Raw genomic sequence first — 21209 nt, 5'->3', positions numbered from 1 at the left:
GGCTGCTAATACTTTGTCTCAATGAGACAGGAGAGACCACTTTATGTATTGTATTGTATGTATTTTACATGAATCTCTGTTGCAGTGGTGTTGCTTTAAATATTCATTAACATATGGAAAGAAATACAAAAGGGTGAGATCTTTTCAGCGACTTGTCTTCAAAGTCAGTGCAGCAGGTTGCTCAGAAAAAACACACATATGAACAGATTCAGAAAGGCCGGCAGCTTGTGTGCAGTGTATCGTTTCCGTGGTGCTGCAGTGCCCTGTGGTGAGGAGTGGGGGCGGTGAGGTAAGGTAGGGGGGGTGGAGGCTTTTCCTCTTCAGGTGGATCATGACGTTGATCCCTGCAGCAGCCAAATCCTCAAGCCTCCCACTGCTGGAAGGACATGAACATGCCGTCTCTAACATCTGGTCCGACAGAGCCACACATTCACTCATTTAAGCACGTAAGTGTAGGCAGGTACACACCTACACGCACACACACACCCACGTGCAAGACCTATGAAGCAAACATGCCCACTCTTCTGAAAAGAGAAAACACATGCACACACAAGAACCCTCTGACACATCGAGACCTCCCACACCTCTGAAAAAAGCTTTTGAAAGGAATTCAGTTGGAAGGCTGAAACACTTCGACTCAACAACACCGTCTGTCTCTTTTCTTTTCAGTCTCTGATCTACGTCTTCTCCACTTTACCTGTTCCATCCCTCCATCCCACGAGACGCTGGGGCGGGGAGGCACACAGCCACCGCCTTCTGTCCCAGCATGCACTGCAACTGACAGCAGTTGTAGAAGTCAGTGACCCATGCACCAAACTCTGGCTGCTTTCCAACTGTCAGTCGCTGCTCAAGGGATCTCTCCTGCATCTCCGCACAGGAACCAGAAAAAAACATCTTGCTGCCTACAATGAAGAGTTTCTACACACTGCTTAAATCATGAAAATCTGAATTGTTAAAAATAGCCTGTTTATTCTCTGTTTGACTATTGCCTTGGGATAATGAGTTCAGAGAGGTTAGAGGGGATGCTTTCGAAGAAATCTGTTTGGTGCAGTGGCTGAAAATACTGTACAGCATCAGTGCTGCTGTGCACAATTCATGAATGAATATCATCTACATATCAAATAATTGTTTGTCATTACGGTTGATTTTGCACAATGTAATCATGGCCATTTGCAAAGTAATTATATCAACTATTCAGCCATTCAGCTAATTCATATGATACGTTTGTGATACTCACCACGTTTTATCTTAATGGATTCTCACAGCAATGCTCATTGATTGTAAAACTCCAGCACCAACAGAAGCCACAAATCAAACGGCTATTTTTGTTCCATTGTCGTTTTTAAACAATTACCTGCCGATTCTATCAAATGTTATTGCCAGAAATGTATAAATACTGGAGGGAAATGGCAATTTTTAGTACAGTAGCTGTGGATGAGGAGATGACATTTCTGTGCCACTTCCTTGTGGAAAAGTTATCAGACAGATCTCTATATTTCTCTATCTGCATCATGTCATCTGCTCAGTTCTGCTCTACAGCTCCAGTGGTACTGTGCTGTCACATGACAGAAAATCCTCTAAATCTTGCTGATGGCAAACAATAAAACACAGAGGATCCTTTTGTCAACATTACAATCCAATTTTAGACTGCAGCTACACAAGCAATAAACTCTGTGAGCCTTCACTCATCTGATTTAAAGGCTAGAATTAGAAAGTATTGGGACACAAACTACACAATCACTTGCATGTGCAGAGACACACAGAGACACACAGAAACACATGTGCATATATTTTCAGGGTAATGGACTGGTATGCGGGGAGTGAATGATAAAACCATTGATCTGAGCAGTATGGTCAAAGGAGACGGAGGGGCCAGGCGACACGCTCCAATCTTCAGAGACTCCGACTGCCATTTTACATTACTATTGATCTTTGCACTGAGACACACGGCACGGCATCGATCTTCACGCCAACAAATAGCAGAAAAAAAACCTCTGTACCGCTTAGGCCCAACACAGCTGCACAGAGACAGACTGACTGATTGTGCACATGTAGACAGAAAGGAAGATGAGCGATAACTGCAGTCACAGACTCACAAATCACGATGGAAGGACAATTGTATCCACTGGTCTGCCTGACAGCCATCTATCTGTCCCTTCATCTAAATATACATATCCCTGCATGGAGTGCTCCGGGGAATCAGAGTCAGCAATGACATTAGTGGTGAAAACTGGTGCATGAAGCAATTAATATTCAGAAAAACTTCACTTTTGGTTTATAAGCAGGAAGGGCTGAGGGGAAGATGATAGATGAATACATGAGGGGGCAAGAGAGGAGATAAAGAAGACACAGGACGTGAGCAAAATACATTATAGCTCGGTAAGCAGAGTGAGGCTCCAATCTCATATTTCAAGGATATTAACATCCTAATAATGACCCATTAGGCCACACATAAAGTGATCAGAGATAGCCATACATGCATTTCTTCGAGGTGAACAAATTAATCTGACATGGTCTAGTTAAGTCTAAATTGAATTATAAAGAAGCTGAGTGATGCAACACCTGTGGATCAGGGGAAATGAATGGAGCGGCATAGCAGCAACTCCAGGGAAAGCATACCAAACTGCAATAAAATCAGCCGAGACTATGTTGACTATGATTTGTTATAAAGGAATATTTCATAAAAAGCTGCACACAATCTCATCCTGTCATCATGCAGGACACAGTTGAGCGACCAGCAGCTGAGTCTCCATCCTCCGGCCAAACCGGCATCCATGACACTCCTACATGCCCCACACATGACTGAAAACATCAGCTATGACCTCATCCGAAACTCACCAAAGTTTGCTGATACTGAAGCGTCCGCTTTTCGGCCTTGTCCTTCACCATTGCCGCAATATCCTCATAAAAGACACCCAATCGGAAATCTTTAGGAGTTGCGAGTGCACTCGCTAATTAATCTGCGACCGGCGCGGCTGCCTGCCATCACATGAGCAGCGTGTAACAGGTTTCTTATCATTAACCCTCCTGCATGATGAAAAGCGCCGCCGCTACCGCGATGTGTAAGTGTGTGTGCGTGAGTGTGTGTGTGAGCCAGATGAGAGGATTCAATAGCTCTATAGCTGGCTGGCGCCTCGAAGCAGCGCTGGTGCGGTTTGACTGGCGCCTCGCAGCACTGCCTGCCTCCTCCACTATCTGTGCTACTGTCTCTCTCTGGAGTTACTGGATCTGATGGTTTTATTTTGTAATTGTGTGTTTGTGCGGAGGCGCGTGCAGGTGTAATGACAGACTATTTAGACACATTATGATATGTAGGGGATGATAGTTTTTTTCTGCGTGGTATTTTTCAACTGTCCTTTGCTCCCGATTTGAGTCATCACTGGATTGTTCGTGATGTGTAATTCATATGGGTTAGGCTTGTACAACTTTATATGGCTCTGTCAATGTCATAAAGACACCTACCACAACCATATAATCGGCTATCCCTTAAGTAAGTGAATAAAGAATGGTGGCTGAGCGCCCATTAGTGACTTTAGAAGTAGCCATTACCTCATCTCCGTACCTCACTGGCATGTAGCCTAACAGGATAAGTAGTTTCAAGGGAAGTATTTTTGTACAGTTTATAATTTCTGGATTTCAGATCATCTTTCAAAATCTCATTCTATTAAAAAAAAATCTTACTTGTATCCTTTAAAAATGTAGAGTCTCAGAACCCATCTCAAGAAAACCATAATGATATTCATAGGTTACTTCATGTGTAAACATCGGTGGAATGCCCTTTTAAAAGTTCTCATGTTGATACAACCTGAACTGGAAAAACAGTAACTCTTTTTAAAGAATGGAAGCAAGAAGTATTCAGTGCTATCAGGGGACAATATATGTGATTATTGGATGATGGATGATATGAATAACAACAATACCAAAGTGAAGAATATGTAAAGCCTGCCTCACATTTACTTTCTCACGCACACACAAGGTGTGCAGGAAAGCGAAAACCCAATGTGATAGTCTCTTCCAGCAAGAGCCCCATTTACACAGCACATAGGGTAAATGACGAGTATGAAAATTGTGTGAATTACATACACTAGTCCTCACAGACACCAGATCTCAACCCAACTGAACTGAATAGTGTGGGAGAATGGTGTTCATCCCTCCGATGAGAGGGCTAGAGTCAATGCAAATGATTCTCATAATGATCCAACACCTTACTAAAACACTTTGAATGTATGCATTGCCTCATATTCAAGTGTATTTTAACAGATGAGCCACAGTCTTCACCACAACCGTCACTGTTCTCATGTGCCATAAAACTGTCTTGTGTGTTAAGTCTCTTTCACAGACAGTTCCCGGTAATCTACAGGATAATCTTTCAGGCAGAGCAAGTGATTTTTTACTGTTCACACATGCACTACATTCAGGAACATTTCCGTGTTGGGCCTTTTACCACATGACATGGCATAAGATAGATAGAATAGATGGGGAAAGCGACAGTCCAGCAGATGGCAGTAATGCAACAATTTTGGATGCCGAACTCCATAAAACTCAACATAACAGAAAGAAGATGGGGCAAGGCCGGATTTACGTGACATGGTGGGCAAGGAGCTGTTTTTGCTAATTTGTTTCCAAACAAAAGAACTTGTATTTGCGTAAATGCTAAAAAGAAAAAGTTATCAGCAGAGTCTTATTAATGGTTGTGAAAGCGTCTTTCGTCAGACGGACGTGACCCTTCACGTGCTTGTCCCGACAATGTCACTGCTTTCATTGGCAACACAGCCTTGAACACTGGCATTTACCCTGAAATGTTTTTCTGGTGTTTTTTTGTTGTCTTTTACATTACATGGAGTATACACGCTCCAATTAATCAATACAAAAATAGCAGTAAAATATGTCATAGGATAAAAATAAAATATATTGTACAACAAATAACTAAATGTAGGGAAAATAAATAGGAATAACAAAAACAAAAGACTTCAGGATCTACTAAACAATATATTCTAATAATAATAATAATAATAATAATAATAATAATAATAATAATCTAATAGTTTTTGCCAATTTACACTTTTTGAGGTTTTTCAAAAGTAGTCAAATACGTTTTCAAATCGGTATTTTTAAAAGTATAGAAAGAGGGTAGTCCTTTCTGCCATATCATTTTATAGATATAATATTTTACCATGGTAATATCTTACCCAATGCAGGAAAAGTTCCTGAACATTAAGTGATAGACTGCATGTGTGAAAGGGACTTTTGTGTGTGTGTGTGTGTGTGTGTGTGTGTGTGTGTGTGTGTGTGCGTGTGTGTACTTTCAGAAACACTTCTCAGGAGAGCTTGTATCAAACACAGAAAACTCACATATGAAGATGTGTTACATTCTCAGATGACTTCCTTTTCCTCCGATGACACATGCATTACAATAGTAAGATAATCTCTCTGGGTTTTCACTAAAGGCTTTTCGGAGGTGCTACTTACTGGCTGTGAAATCTATTGCTAAAGATGTGGTGCCAAGTGAGACTCGCACCTGAAAGATAACCACCGTTCCGAGGATTCACAGCCTCTCTGTCAGGAGCCAAACATCATTTATGTTTGCCAATATGCCGTCAGTTGGATGGGAAATTCAGGAAGTTAAAATTGTTCAGAACTTTCTCAGGCCTAAACAAATATTCTTGCCTTACCCACTCCAAGAATTGGTTTAAAATTGCACCACCAAAGCAGCAGGTCGCTAATGACTTCAAGCTTTAAATGGATGGCATAACATGAAACAATTCAACTGGTCACAGGCCAGCGTGCATTTGAATATCAAACTCTCTGATCCTTTACAGGTTAAAAGACCTCATCTCCTCTGGGAGTCAATGCCTGTGACTAGCTGACAGATAAAACGGTCCTGCACAAGACTGCAGCTGATTGGCTGTTGGCAAGGCAACTAGTTCAAAGCGCTGGACTACAGGCACCAGAGTGAACCAAGGCCTCTGACACCCCTGAGTGATGGGAGGGATTTCACTCAAAAGCATACTCTCACAAATACATCATTCACAAATATCATTATTCATGCACTTCAGGTTCATATGCACCTCGTCGTCACATCATCTCCCTCTCTCATAACTGAGGGTACATTACATTACGTTACATGTCATTTAGCAGACGCTCTTATCCAGAGAGACTAACAGTGAACTAACTACAGGGACAGTCCCCCTGGAGCAACTCAGGGTTAAGTGCCTTACTCAGGGGTACAATGGTGGCAACCCTGGTATTGAAGTCACAACCATCCGGTGTTCTATTTGGAAGACGTACCAAATAGGCCGTCACCACCCAGGGTAAAGAGCGTCACCGACACACAGGCAGGGGTTGTGCTGTAACCTCGGCAGCAGAGGAACTGGGTGTTCTGCAGCCCTGAGCAACAGCACACTGACCCACATCTCTCCATCTCCACAGGATTCTTGAGACATATAAACTATCGACCTCTTCATGGAGGATTGGTACCAAAATACAAGGGGGAAAACAACATATCCCCAGTCCTGGGTTATAGTGAAGACAAAGATCAATGCTCTTCCTGTCTTAAGAGAGCTCAACATCCACGTGATGAGAAAGCATGAGAAAATAGTCCCATCCATTTTCCAGACTTATTATAAAATGGTTTAAAGAATTTATAGTTGTAATTAGAATAATGTGAAGGATTGATTTAGTTTAATTCTATATTAATTGTGTGTCATTGTAGAGAAAGATATGTTTTAAATGTAGGGAGGTCAGAGTTATAATCTCAGACCTTCCATTATTTATTTATCAGCCTGAAAGTAACAGTAAGAATTATTTATCCTGACAAACCATAGGCATGAATGTATGCATTGTCTCACACATAAATGTTACTGCAATACATATACAGTATTACAAGGACATTGAGTCCTTAGTGGCAACATACAACCACCTGTGCACCTTTTTGTTTTGCATGGCAAGTTTCTTAATTGTCAGTCATTCCTGTTGGCTTCAGCGGACAGAAAATACTTGAACTGTCACAAAATGACACCAAAAAAGCAGAAAATACATCATAACCCAATCAGACCTTCAATTACCATTTGCCCTTGAGCCAGATATGGACAAAGTTCAGGAGACACACATGAATTAGACACTTTGGAGAGAGAAAAAAGACGTAGCATACTTACGGTTTCCCCTGAGTCTGCTTTCCTACTCTTTTTTTCTCCTCTCCTCCTCGGGCTACGGATTCAAAACCGTCAGCTGTGTCCCTCCATTGTGCTTTGGAGGAACAAAGACTGAAATAAAGGGGCACAGAGCAACAGGTTGCAGTGCGCACACAAATTGATGATGTGATTGGGAAGCAGATGACTCCCGGAGAATCACGCTTCACTCAGAAAGCTCAGTAGATCCCAAAAATTGGTCCGTTGCTGATGCGCAATCCGTGCAGCACCGCGCCAAATTAGTCAACACGGCGCGTAATTAACGATTGTGCGCCTCCAGAGCAGCGCACAGTGGAGCAGACAGCTGCTCACTGGCTTTGGAGACCAGGAGCGACAACAGCCAGCCGTTTGAGAGCACGGCTGCATGGGATTGTGGAGCAAAGAAACTCTATGATAAGATGCTACAGTCTCCTCAACGGCTCCAGTTGAGGTGGGAGGGAGACAGCGGGGTACCGGGAGTCGTGTCCGTGATGCAATGCGGGTAGCGTCAGTGCCATGTCCCGTAGTTTTCTCCTTGTGTGCAGAAATCCAGGCGCTCCGGTCATTGTCTGCGGAGCCGCGGCGCACATTCGTCTTAATTAACGGCGGTCGGGATTGTCTGCAGAGATAGCAGGAGGCTTGGAGGGGGGGAAAGAAAGCATGTGTTTAGTGTTCATGCTCTCTCTCTCTCTCTCTCTCTCTCTCTCTTTCTCTCTCTCTCTCTCTCTCTCTCTCTCTCTGCATCTCCCTCCTTGTATGTGACCACACGCACAAGCACACACACTCTTGGGGTTTAATATTAGACGGCATGCGTCTTAATTATGGCACGCATAAACGTGTTGGCGCAAAAAGAAGAGAGCAGTGGCTCAGTCAATGTCCATGCTGGGCTGGGGTGATGGTGTTGAGCGCTTGTGTCTGAAATGAGGATGGATGGTGCATTGCCCCGTGTTTTTTCTTGTTTATTTGACAGCGATACCTGCTCAACCCCCCACATGGCAATTGAATTGGAGCCCACCGCGTCTTCCAGCTGCGCCCTCCAGGCATTACTACCCGATGGTTGATTGTATATATCCAGGTGAAGATCGCTTGTTCACTTCTCCTCCTGGGTGATAAATGCAGCGAGTGAGGCTATTAAACAATCCTCATAGGGGTAATCACGTTGGCAATGATTTAACCTTGTCCTCCAGCCTGTAAGAACACATACAATACAATACAAGTTACAAAATGTTTTAACCTGGCTTAACAACCTTTTATATGGTAAATAATGAAATCCTAAAAAACATTATTTTCCAAGACACTTATGTGTATTACACACAAGGGTAAACATCTCACAAAAAGGCTACACACCTGTACAACCAACAACTAATCCAAAATAACACCCATGTGTAATTTACACGTCCACATGCTATATATGGGCTGCAGCTTCCTCTGACGCGAATTTTGTGAATTACATGAAACCTAGCTGATACCTCGATTGGCTGGAGCAAACCTTGACAAAAGGTAAATAGCCTCCAGCAGTTGGATGTCAGTTGTGCAAATGGAGTCTTTCACAATAATAAATCATTAACCTTTTAGTCAGCAAGCATGCTGTTCCCTCAACGCTCTGAAAGCCAACTCTAACCAAACAAGAAGCAAAATATGTGTGAAATGACATTTTCACTCGTTAACATTTTGTTATGCAGGGAAGTTGGCGCGCATCCTGCTCTCAATCTAGATAACACTTGCACTTCCCACTACTGAATGAGAAGGTGGGAAATCAATGGGGGATAAGACAAAAAGGACACACAGCTCCTCTACAGTGGACACAGGGCATTTTCCACCAGGCACATTTCTTAATGGAACAAATGTGGATTCATCAGGAGTGGCCAAGCAGGGCATGGCGTTAAGCAGTGAGTAGTGAGCCTAAAAAGTTTTACTTGTGAGGATTTTAATGTTAAACAAGCTGACTTGTGGTGTATGTGTTTGTCCAGGACTCCTTCTGCTCTGTATGGTAGCCTCTGAGCTGTTGGATGCTGAGACCAAACCCATAGAATTTGTGTGTAATAAAGGCGCCAGGCGGGCTATGAATATTGTGGCAGAGATGGAGAGTGCACTGGTGAGGATATGACTGTTACAGATACATTTTACCAACATTTCTCCGTTTCTCTTCCTCCTGCTGTGACCTGTAGTCTCCCATCAGTCTGTCTCTCCATAGTCCAACTATTTGTCTATCATCTGTCTACTCCATGTCTCCTCACTTGCAGAGTGAATGTTACCGCTTGACGACGCTCTCCACACCGGTTCAGCTACCCTGTACTGAGCTTCATGTTGCATCTTGGGAAAACATAACAGTATGTTGCACATATATGAATCCAAAATACTCTAGCACAATGGTTTTCTTGTTTTCTTACTATTAGTTTAAGTGGTTTATCTTGTCTTTAATAATATCATCTAAAAACATATATTTTCTATATGTGTGTGTGTGTGTGTGTGTGTGTGTGTGTTTGTGTTACCGCAGCAGCAGGAGAAGAGAGGAGACATAGTTGCATCCTTGAGGCTTCTTAATGAAGGTGTGAAGGTTGTGAAGGCCCCAGGCCTGCCAGGATGTGTCACTTCCCTACTGCAGAGACTGGAGAACAACATCAACAACTACCTGCTCATTCTCACACACCTTCAGCTGAGTGTAAGTAGCGCTCACAGTGACAAACTGCATGCAAACAAGCACAAAACCACTCATTTCGGTGATTTGTCAGTCAGATCAGTATCATCAGTATACATGTTGAGGTTGAAAATGCTTGAGATTAAGCTGTAACATTTCTGAATGTTTTGGAACATATCTATTTCACAGTTAAGAAGCTCCTAAATGCACACAATATAGACAATATTATGCTCTTGAAACAGCCTAGGCTACTAAGAAAATGTTACTTTTGATTTAATCAAGCCTTTTGACCTGTAAATCACCAAGTCAAAGTTAACCAGGCGCAGTCTGTCTTCTTCACTGACACATGTAAAGAGAGACAAATGAAAATGCATCAGTGCGTAGATGAATATTTGTTGTCTGATATCAGAAGAACATTCAAGTGAATGAAACAGTGTTAATGGCCTTCTCTCTCACTGGTTTGCATCTGATTTAGAGGCATTATCAGTTTCTTCCAGTGTGGAAATATCCTGTTTCTCATAAATCTGTGGCTTAACTGGAAAATATTTTCCGGGGGAATGATGATGTTATGTTCTGTGACCCCAAGCCTTCCTTCCTCAGGACAAGAAGAAGATAGCAGTGCATACTTTCTCAGTGAGCCACAGTGCAAGATGTAATCTGTGTTTTATAAAATATCCTAAATCGGGAACTTAACTTGTGGACTTCTGTTGTCAATAATTACTTTTTATAAGTTTTCCTATTAGTAAATAGTGCCATTTTTAAAGTCTGTGTTGGTTGTTATGTCACCTTCCTTTTTGGTTTAATTTCCAGCCTCCTTTTCTTTTGTTCGTGTTTTTGTTTCATTTTTAAAACTATCTTCATTGTTGTGTTTTCTGTTTGGACCAGCAGGGGCCAGTGTTGAGTCCAACACTGTCTTGTGTTCCTCGAAGCACCCAGAGTCTGAGCACAGTCCTGTTGAACTACAACCAACTGATCTCAGGCAAACTGGAGCGGTTTGTGATTAACCTGGAAGACAGATGCATTTCCCATTAACACAAACAACAACTACAGTGGACCCAATGCTCTTCACAAACTGGTGAATCAGTTTGAATGGGGCCCCCAGGGCAATAAAAGAAGATTTGAAAATCCACCAGAGCAAAACTGTCGGAGTGATCTGGATATTATCCTCACCCTGATTTTTGGATACGTCTTTTGGCACCCTGTTGTCTATCTCAAATGTCTAATATGTGAAAACTTTGCTTTGTTATAATATGATGTGTAGACTCTTTAAGAGTAAAAAGAGGTAATACACCCTTCTCTGCTGGTCATTAAGACAAATGAATGTATGACAGGAAGGCAGATTATCAATCTACATAAAAATAGGGATGCTTTAAATGTGGTTGTAGGCCAATACAACCAATACAAGCCTACAATTACAATACAGGTCATTTAGCAGATGCTCTTATCCAGAGCAACTTACAGTGAACTAAGTATAGGGACAGTGCCCCTGGAGCAACTTGGGTTAAGTGCCTTGCTCAGGGGCACAATGGTGGCAGAACTGGTATTGAACTCACAACCTTTCCATTTGGAAGCCTGACCACTAAACCACTACCACACCCATACAATCTGCCAAAAGGCAGATATATTTTTATTATAGTATGTAGTCTACAGGCAGCTTCTTAAAGTCTCCTCTGGATGCCAAATGATTATATATATATATATATATATATATATATATATATATATATATATATATATATATATATATATATATATATATATATATATAATGATTGTTTCACGTCAGAGGTTGTTGTCCTTGATAACGTGGCCAGAACCAAAAAGTAAACTTGATGTTTGGATTCATGTTTTCATGCCAGATTTGTTTAGTTCCTTATCTGTTTTTTATTCAAATATTGCTAGAATGTCCGTGCACATTAGCTAAATTTAAAGAAAACAATGACACTTACTGAGGAATAATGGAGACTGGAAAAGCGTTGCTATACATTTCTGGTGTGAGTTCAGTGAGAAAATGTAGTTTATTCTCAATGCACTTTTAGATCGTATCTCTGTTTACATTTTTTATTTTGTAGGTTATTGATTTGCTGTAGTGCATGTATTGCTTTTTTTTCAATTCAGGACATCTACCTTAGGTGCCTTTGTGAATTTATATATGTAAATATCCACATCTCTACTACATTTTATATTGATGAGAATGTTTATGATACAAACCATTTGCAATATAATATGAAACAAACTACAGTCTAAATTTCCCTCGGGATCAATAAAGTATCTAGCTATCTATTTATGTAAATACAGGTGTATTTATTTGGTTAGTTAGTTAGTTAGGTAGGTAGGTAGGCAGGTAGGTAGGTAGGTAGGTAGGTATGGGTAGGATTTCAATTCAATTCAATTTTATTTTATTAATCCACAGAGGCAATTTGATGTTAGGCATATATTAGGTAAAAACAAACAGGAAACAGACATTGGCTATGCACCGACAAAAGAGCTATTTGGGACTATGTTAAGGTGATAGGGCAGTTGCATAAAATAAAAACCTTAATAAAGTCACAATAAAAATAAATAAAGATAAAGATAAAGATAAAGATAAATATATATATATATATATATATATATATATATATATATATATATATATATATATATATATATATATATATATATATATATATATATATAAGGAAACAACAAAAGATAAGGTTAGGTAGATAGTCAAGTTGTTTTAGGCTAACTAGTTATTTGCTAATGCTATCAACGGATATAAACAAAGTAACGTTAGCCAGTGGATTAATTAAGGAGAAACTGTAATTGATTGGATGAGCCCATTACAGGAGGCGGCGTCATTTTTTCATTAGCAAACCTTCATTACCTGCAGAAAGTGAACCGGGCTCTGTGCAGGGGAGGTGAGGGGTTAATGGCGGCTACGCGGCAACGTTAGTTAACTTTAATTACCACTAAATTGCCCCACCATGTCAGAAAATGCTCCTCTTCTACATTACCGACTTACCAGCGGCAGTATCGGCCTGGAGAGGAAAGATGTGTCCACACATAGCGGGGACAAGGCGAGCAAAGACGGTCGACGGACCGAGGAGAAGACCGCCCAGAAGCTCGGAGTGGTGTTTGGCGTGGTCATACCAACTTTACTGTCCATGTTTAGCGTCGTTGTATTTCTGCGTATTGGTGAGTAGAAGAGGCCAAAACACTTTAATATTGAATCTAAAAGTCTTGTCCTAAACAGTCCACATTAGACTGAACTAAAGCATAAATAAACAATTTTCTTTTTAAAAAGGTCCTTCTGGTTACATTTGAACCAGGTTGGCGGTTAGGTCGATGTGAACAAGTCGGTGGAATAACTTCTACATCCATGGGAACAACCCATTTGGAAGTAACCATTAAATAGTTGTCATTGCTATTGATTATTGTCTATTTTATCATTAATCAATTAAATGTTCAGCTAGTCAATAAAATGTGAAAAATGCTGATTAGTTTCCCAGAGCCCATGGTGACATCTTCAGTTTGCTGGTTTGGCCAAATGTTGAAAATCAAATTCAGTTTACAGCAAGTATAAATGGGGAAAGGTGGCAAATTCTCAAATTTAGGAAGCTGGAAGCAGCACGTTTGACCGATTTCTTAAGAAATTAGTAAAAATTATTAATAGATTGTACTATCAAAACTCTTCTTTATTCCATTTGTTGTGTCCATAATGTACAGAATGGAATAGATTGGAAAAAAAAAATGTTTCTGCATATTAATTTGCAAACTAAGATTTCCTCCTTGCAGGATTTGTTGTGGGTCAAGCAGGGCTCTACCAGTCCATTCTCATGTTCCTAGTGGCCTACTTTATCATCACGATGACTGTGCTTTCTGTCTGTGCCATCTCCACCAATGGGGCTTTAGATGCTGGAGGTGCCTACTGTATCCTTTACTGCTGAGAGAGACTTGTGCTGTATCTTAAAAGCCTCACTTTGGTGTCTGTCTGTGATTAAACCTGCTTAATGGATTAAGAAAAAGGTAATATCTTTGCTCTTAATTTCTCCCCATGATTTGCCTAATCCACCAATGGCACAGGTTTCCTCTTAGTCTAAATCTGTCCAGTGGTTGATCTTTAAACCTCTTTATAAAGGTGAGATATTGTGTCCAGTTTTCATCTATAAATAAATCTGCAGTCAGGATTCCCTCAACTTGGATCCCTAGATATGATCAGCCGAGCCCTTGGTCCAGAGTTTGGCGGCAGCATTGGGATCATGTTTTTCTTTGCCAATGTGTGCGGCAGTGCTCTTTATGTTTTGGGTCTGGTAGAGGCCATCATGTCTACCTTTGGCATCCCAGAAGGTAAGATACATTAGGACATGGTGGGACATCTAGGCATGAGAGTGTGTTTGTGTGTATATATATATATATATATATATATATATATATATATATATATATATATATATATATATATATATATATATATATATATATATATTTATTATTTATTAATAATAAACCCTGTTTTACTCTCCCTCAGAGGGTGCTGCAGGTGTCCAGGTATTGCCCTCAGGATACTGGTGGTCTCTGCTGTATGGGACTGTCCTGCTCTTCTTGTGTTTCATTGTGTGCTTGGTGAGACTTCAATTTTTTAAACTGTTTTTTTTACTGACCGCTCATCTCTGGCTTATACAAATAGAGTTATGTGATGTATTTTCATATTGCAACCACTGATAGGCTACGCATAATTAGAATTTTAAAAGTAGATCGCTTTCAGAGAACGATTGTGTATAATAATACATTTCATGGCAGTCTGACCTATTGGAGATCTTGAGTGCAAAGTTGCAAACTTTATTTGCTTCATGGTGCCAGAAAGAGGAAGGCTTGTTGAGATGTTTCTGTCTATTCCATTCCAACAATTTTCCCTTGGGATAATTAGTCGGTAGTTCCTTAATTCAACTGGCCTGTCATTACAGGTGGGAGCCCACATCTATGCTAAAGCCACCTTTATTATCGTCATCATAGTCGCGGCGGTTTTGGCTACCATCTTCTTTAATTTTTTCATCGTGGGGCCCATTGTGGTGATTCTGCCAGGGAGTTCTGGTCGAAATGATACCAGCCTGAGAACTGCCAATTATACTGGCTTCCACCACCAGACCTTGGAGGGCAACCTATTACGTAAGTGTTATGATCTGTTGTATGCTTTGATAATCTTAGACTTAGTTAAACAATGTTGGATCTGTTTGGGAAAGTCACAGCCTTTTTCCTATGTTAGCTCTGATTTGATCATTTAGTACTTTGATTATTTAAGCAGTACATACAAAAAAACGAGCAAACATGATGGAAATCACTGTTGGATTGTATTTGTGATCCCTGATTTGTATGAATGATCAAGCCTCTTGTCACTCCTTCTAGCCAATTACACAGTGGACTACACCACTGGTGCCATGATGAGTTTTGCCAAAGTGTTTGCAGTCATGTTCAATGGCTGCACTGGGATCATGGCAGGATCCAACATGTCAGGTAAGATGGTGTTAAAATAACTTGAATAAGTACATAACTAAAGGGCAAACAATCTAGCTACATGTCACTTCACAAAGACATGTGGGGGGAAAGCTACATTTCTCTGCAACATTTAGAGGGGAGTCTTTTAACAACCAATCAAGGCTGGACTAGAAATGTGGGCTTTGGTGGATCCAGCCCCCATTTAAGACTCTGTACATGTGTACCCCTTTGGGGATGGGCAACATTTGACAGAACTTCAACAAGATGTTTTAATAGCTTTGGTGTTTTTGAAGAGGCAATTCTTTTTGTGTCTGATTTCCAGGCGACCTGAAAAACCCCAGCTATTCCATCCCAAGAGGAACGCTTGCGGCTGTTTTTACAACTTTCATCACATACAATCTGCTTAGTCTGCTGGTTGCGGGGTCCTGTGACCGGTAAAGCGCACACACACACACACACACACGCAGTCAAACAAATATAGTACTAGAGAAAATACCCTGAAATTCAATTGAATCTATTAAAAAATACCTGTAACCTTGTGGTCACTTAAATATTTTAATAGAGGAATTTTCAAACTAAATTTTGGAATTCAAACACTTTGGCTTTTCCATATTTTTGCTGTCTTTTTCAGAGATGGAATATTATGGTTTACTTGGGCTTGTTTTGTTTGTACATATGCCGAGTGATTTAAAATAATGTGGTTTTATTAACACATTTAATTTGCTAATATCCTTATTTTTTTCTCATTTAATTTTCTCATTTTAACCATTATCCTTAGTCACCTGCTCCAAAAAGACTACAGTTTCCTGAGCGACATCAACATATGGCCGCCGCTGGTGACAGTTGGGGTTTACTCCTCCACCATGTCTGCTGCCATGAGTAACCTGATAGGAGCCTCCAGGATCCTGTATGCCCTGTCCAAAGACAACCTGTTTGGTGGGATTCTTGAACAACATGCATTTGTGCTGCTGCCCAATGTTTGTTGCCCCTAACATTAAAACTTAATTACCAAAGAAAAATCAGCAAATTATTGTTTTGTTGGCAGATTGGGGTTTTAACTGAAGTTGCCTCTGATCATTTCTGTAGTGAAAAGAATTGAATTACAATGTTGCTTGTTTAGGTTAAGATCAGGGCTAAATAGTTTATCCAGAGTCTAAGAAAATATAACTAACTCCAGCTGGTCTTCCATAAAGCTGAGTCAACATTTTTATAATCTTGAAAGAGGCATCCCATCTCAAAAGTGAGAAACTGACACAATTCTCTAATTGTGTGTTGGGTTTAAGGGCGAGTGCAGGATGACTCGATTGTTTATATGATTTAGGACCATGAGCAATAACTGAGTGACTACTGCTTTTGCTAATGTTTAAAATCTCGACAGGTGGATTCTTGGCTCTGGTGAGGAAAACCTCTCCTAGTGGGAACCCCTGGGCCTCTGTGCTTGTCTCCTGGTTGCTTGTACAGGTAAGCTAGTGATAGGAGTGGTGACATATTTCCTTTTTAGAGTGACTCTACTTGAGCTCTACTAAAGCTTAAATGGTTAAACTTCTCTTGCCCTCAACCCCTTCCTGTTTTATATGTTTTTGTTAATGGTAACAGGAGGTGTCCATTTCAGTATTGAGAAAGATGTGTTTGAACATTCTTGCCCTAATCGTATAATCCACAATTGCTGAAATAATTTCACCATTGATATTATACTGTATTGCCACTGCTTGATTGTTTTGTGCTGCCCTCAAGGCAAATAAATTGGCAGCAGAACATTTAATTGATAACAGCCACATTTGGATGTAGTGGTCCTTCACCTACCACTCTGCGAAACATTGTACTCTGCTTCGGATTGGCATTTGACAAATGAAGACCACTAAAAGCTTGAAAGGTTTTGCCAGGGCGACAGAGCAGGCTACTTTCCCTTCCACTAGTAAGTGAACTATTAATTTCACTACCATTCCACCTAGCATCAGCATATTGCATAATAGTAAGGTTTTTTTACATTCTTATGAAATTATGGGCAAATATAGTATATCTGTAAATTAAACCAGCTTAGCTGTTTATCAATGTGTTTTAGTATTGGGATCAAGTGACATCCAGAGGTCTCAAGCTACTCATGTATTCTAGATATAGGGAGTTATATTGTTTGTATACATTGTTCTCAGTAACACCGTGTGCGTGAAAACTTGCACACATGTTGCTGCTACAATTATAACATATTTTAGTTAATGTTTAAAACTTGTAGCTGCAACCTGAATGAGTTCTAAGCAGCACAAGATAAAAACTATTGGTTTAGATATGCCAGCTAAATTAATGTCCTTTATTCCTTCCACTAGGTGGTGCTGTTCGCTGGTAAATTGAACACCATTGCTAGCATTGTAACTATCTTCTTCTTGTTGGTCTATGCTGCTGTGAACTTGGCCTGTTTGGCTCTCGAATGGGCTTCTGCATCAAACTTCAGGTACGGTGCAGGATATTGGCAGGCTTTCTGTTGTCATTTGCACAATCATGGTTGAAAAGATCATTTTCTTTCTATATAGGTACAGATGTAGATGGATGAGTCATTGTCTTTGTTCTGTTTTGTTTTTTCAGACCCTCATTCCGTTGTTTTACATGGCATACCTGCGCTCTGGGCATTCTAGGCTCCGTGGTTATGATGTTCCTGATCAATGCCATTTATGCATTTGGCAGCATAGCCTTTATGCTGCTGCTATTGATGCTTATCCACTACCTCGGTCCTATCAGCAACTGGGGCTACATCAGCCAGGCTCTCATCTTCCACCAGGTGTCACACACAACCCTTCTCTCTCTGTGAAGCAACAATATGATGCAAGTTTGCATTAATAACATCATCTTTATTCACTCAGGTGCGCAAGTACCTGCTGTTGTTGGATGTGCGTAAGGACCATGTGAAGTTCTGGAGGCCCCAGCTGCTGTTAATGGTGGCAAACCCTCGCAGCTGTACGGGTCTCATCACTTTCATTAATGACCTGAAGAAGAGTGGCCTCTATGTACTGGGACATGTAAAGCTGGGTTTACTTGGTAAGAATTGTGTACGTAGGAGACGGATGCATATATATTTTAATGTCTTAATTTGTCATACTAACCCAAAATTGAGGTGTTTAGTATTAAACTTGCCTACTGCAGGCTTTAAAGGTGGCAGTTTTAAATGTTAGCAGCTATAGCTCATTCGGAGGTGGTCTCGCAACAAACACACCCATGCTGCCATTTAACAAAATGAGATGGTTCTCTTTACCACACCTTTGACATTTTGTGTGTCTTTTGTGTGTGTGTGATTCTGCAGATGGGTTGCCCTCTGATCCTCTGCAGAGCCGTTATGACTCCTGGCTGTCTCTAGTGGACCATCTAAACATAAAGGCATTCGTCAACCTCACCTTGGCTGACTCTTTCCGACATGGAGTTCAAAACCTTCTTTTTATCACAGGCTTTGGTAGGCAGGTTTTAATTGCTGCAGTATGATGATGTTGGTTTTCCATTATTGAACTATGATTATGTAACTTGCATACTTTACAGTTCTTATCCAAAACACACATTTGATGCGTATGTTTGCATCCAGGTGGAATGAGGCCAAACACCCTTGTCTTGGGTTTTTATGATGACTGCACTCCTGAAGATGACCTCCAGGGTAAAATTATCTTGCCTACAGGCCACGGCTTGGATGCAGTGACTCCGTCCCTAGACCCCCAAGAGCAACGGTCTCCCTTCTTCCCTAATGTGCGGGGTGCTAAGGAACACAAAAACCTTCAGGAAGAGGAATATGTGTCAGTGATTGCTGACGCTGTAAAAATGGGGAAGAATGTGACACTGGCTCGTTACTTCAACCAGTTCAACCGAGAGGTCTTGGGGTCAGGAATAAAGATTCGGGGCCACCGAAGCATGACGGGGCCATTTGTTGATGTGTGGCCTATGAATCTACTTCAACCAGACAGCCACGGTTACGTTGACATCTGCTCACTGTTCCTACTGCAGTTGGCCTGCGTGCTTCAAGAGACCCGGGCCTGGAAACAGGCGAGACTCCGCCTCTTCCTGTGTGTGGAGGCGGGTTGCAGTCTGAAGAAAGAGGAGGAGAAGAAGCTCCGAGTGATGCTAAAAGAGCTAAGGATTTCAGCTCAGGTGCAGATGGTGGCATGGGACCACGTGGTGGCCCTGCACTGGCAGAGACGAGGAGGAAGAGTGGGTGGGAATCTGGAAGAGTCTGCACAGAACGAGGAGAGGAGTGAGAGCACCGAGGAAGAGGAAGCTAAGAAAGAAGATTGTATCCAAACATTTCCCAATAATGCTGCGCAGCTGACTGATGAGTATATCTGTGCTGTCAACAATCTGATTCGCAGACACGGTGCCCCTGTTCCTGCTGTGCGTTTTTTGTATTTGCCCCGGCCACCAGCAGACACGAGCCGTTACTGTGCCTACCTCCACCAGGTGGACATGTTGAGTAGAGACCTGGGCCCAACATTGCTCATTCAGGGGGTAACTCCTGTGGTCACTACTGACCTCTAAAACTCTAAACTCTTGATCCATCAACAACCCTGATCTGCCAATTTACTCACCTGATAATCAAGCTGTCCACAACATCAGACCTGACACTGACTCCACAACAAACCAGTATTATACTTGATTCACACACATTTAGCATTTATACAGTTCATGGTTCCCTTATTATATTAAGGCACTTGGGGAAAATGGATTTGATAATGTCAAGTTTACTTCTGATGATTATGAATGTGTAGTCCTCACTTGGAGATGCTTCTATAGTGACATTCTATGATGTATGATTTGCACATTTTGTGGAGTCCTTGCAGTTCCCTAGTGCTATTGCTTTACAGGGACTGCTCTTGAACATTGTCAACTTTAACTTTGTCGATAGAAAAAATTCTTAAATTAATTGTTGTATTACCTCCATCGTTCCTACAATTTTATTTAGAATTGAGAAAATAAAGACTGCCATTAGTACTCATTAGTCATATGTGTATTTATATTTGGTCTATTTAGGGCACCACCGAGGTACACCTTGGCTGTTGAATGCCTCCAGAGAGAGATATGTCAGTATCATGGCTGTGCCGATGTGCCAAGTCTGCCTTAACTAGGCCTTTGGTGTACTGTAGTAATAGTCTTAATGACAGTTAATAAATATAAATCTATACTTGTACATGTAGAATAATCTGATGTGTCACACGTTTTCTGGATCTCAAACTAGTGTCGTCACTATTAAAGACCATTACTGGTTGACTTGTTGCTGACTGGCTCTCAAGCTGGACTGAACAATATTTAAATCTCAGAATGTACACGTTTGTCAGACGGTGAGAGGTAATGTTTCACAGGTGTTTGTGTGTTGTAAATGGCACAAAAATATTTATTATGATTATTAGATAACTATTCTAAGTATGTGTGGCTGCTTTTTGTTACCTCCCCAAAGGAGCAGAACATATCCGATCAGCTATAGCCAAAATGTCTACATATCAATGGGGTTGATTGGAATGAAATTTGGTGTTCACCTCGCATGGACACTTACAAGAGGAAGAAACCTGTGGGTATAACCAAGCTCATGGTTCATATATAAAACTTAAAGCGATAGTTCAGGTTTTTTCTAGTGCGGTTGTGTGAGATGCTTATCCACAGACTGTGTATTATCTACATTACATGCAGTATATCAGGAGCAAAATGTATTTTCCATCGGTTAGTTTGTATTATCGAGTGACTTTGATTCCAAACAAATCCTTACACCAAAGTCGGTTGACATGCACACTCCAAACAGGTATCCAACATTATCATCTTGAATCACATCTGTAATATTTCCACCTTTCAGTTCTGTAGAGAAGACCTTGTTGTGTATACATGTAGATATGTTATCCACGTAAGTAATCAGGTTTGTCATTTGACAAATGAAGCAACCTTTCATCTGGGCTGTTCCATTACTTATTATT

At 40.9% G+C, this 21209-nt stretch overlaps 3 protein-coding genes across 3 annotated transcripts in view; 2 read left to right on the top strand and 1 right to left on the bottom strand.

Annotated features, from left to right (window-relative positions):
* clcn2a (chloride channel, voltage-sensitive 2a) overlaps window positions 1-756 on the bottom strand; it is a 32376-nt gene extending 31620 nt beyond the window's left edge. Inside the window, 1 exon segment of the mRNA XM_029452723.1 lies at window positions 698-756. Coding sequence (XP_029308583.1) covers window positions 698-706 — 9 coding nt within the window. The 5' untranslated portion in view covers window positions 707-756.
* An 8199-nt stretch (window positions 757-8955) lies between these two features.
* On the top strand, window positions 8956-10836 carry thpo (thrombopoietin). The gene is made up of 5 exons (XM_029453304.1): window positions 8956-9055; window positions 9137-9261; window positions 9410-9496; window positions 9664-9897; window positions 10693-10836. Exons 1-5 carry the CDS (start codon window positions 9043-9045, stop codon window positions 10834-10836), a joined length of 603 nt encoding a protein of 200 aa, XP_029309164.1. The 5' UTR covers window positions 8956-9042.
* Window positions 10837-12645: 1809 nt separating this feature from the next.
* Window positions 12646-20511, top strand: LOC115021974 (solute carrier family 12 member 9-like). The gene is made up of 14 exons (XM_029452731.1): window positions 12646-12984; window positions 13585-13719; window positions 13999-14136; window positions 14318-14412; window positions 14754-14955; window positions 15193-15300; window positions 15605-15716; window positions 16061-16218; window positions 16661-16743; window positions 17604-17728; window positions 17860-18052; window positions 18135-18309; window positions 18572-18718; window positions 18845-20511. Exons 1-14 carry the CDS (start codon window positions 12774-12776, stop codon window positions 19783-19785), a joined length of 2823 nt encoding a protein of 940 aa, XP_029308591.1. The 5' UTR covers window positions 12646-12773; the 3' UTR covers window positions 19786-20511.
* The last annotated feature ends 698 nt before the right edge of the window (window positions 20512-21209 follow it).

The sequence above is a fragment of the Cottoperca gobio genome, chromosome 17, assembly GCF_900634415.1.
Source record: "Cottoperca gobio chromosome 17, fCotGob3.1, whole genome shotgun sequence".
NCBI classification, from domain to species: Eukaryota; Metazoa; Chordata; class Actinopteri; order Perciformes; family Bovichtidae; genus Cottoperca; species Cottoperca gobio.
Note: the sequence above shows the minus strand (reverse complement) of the source record. Positions and strands in the feature narration are given on the sequence as shown.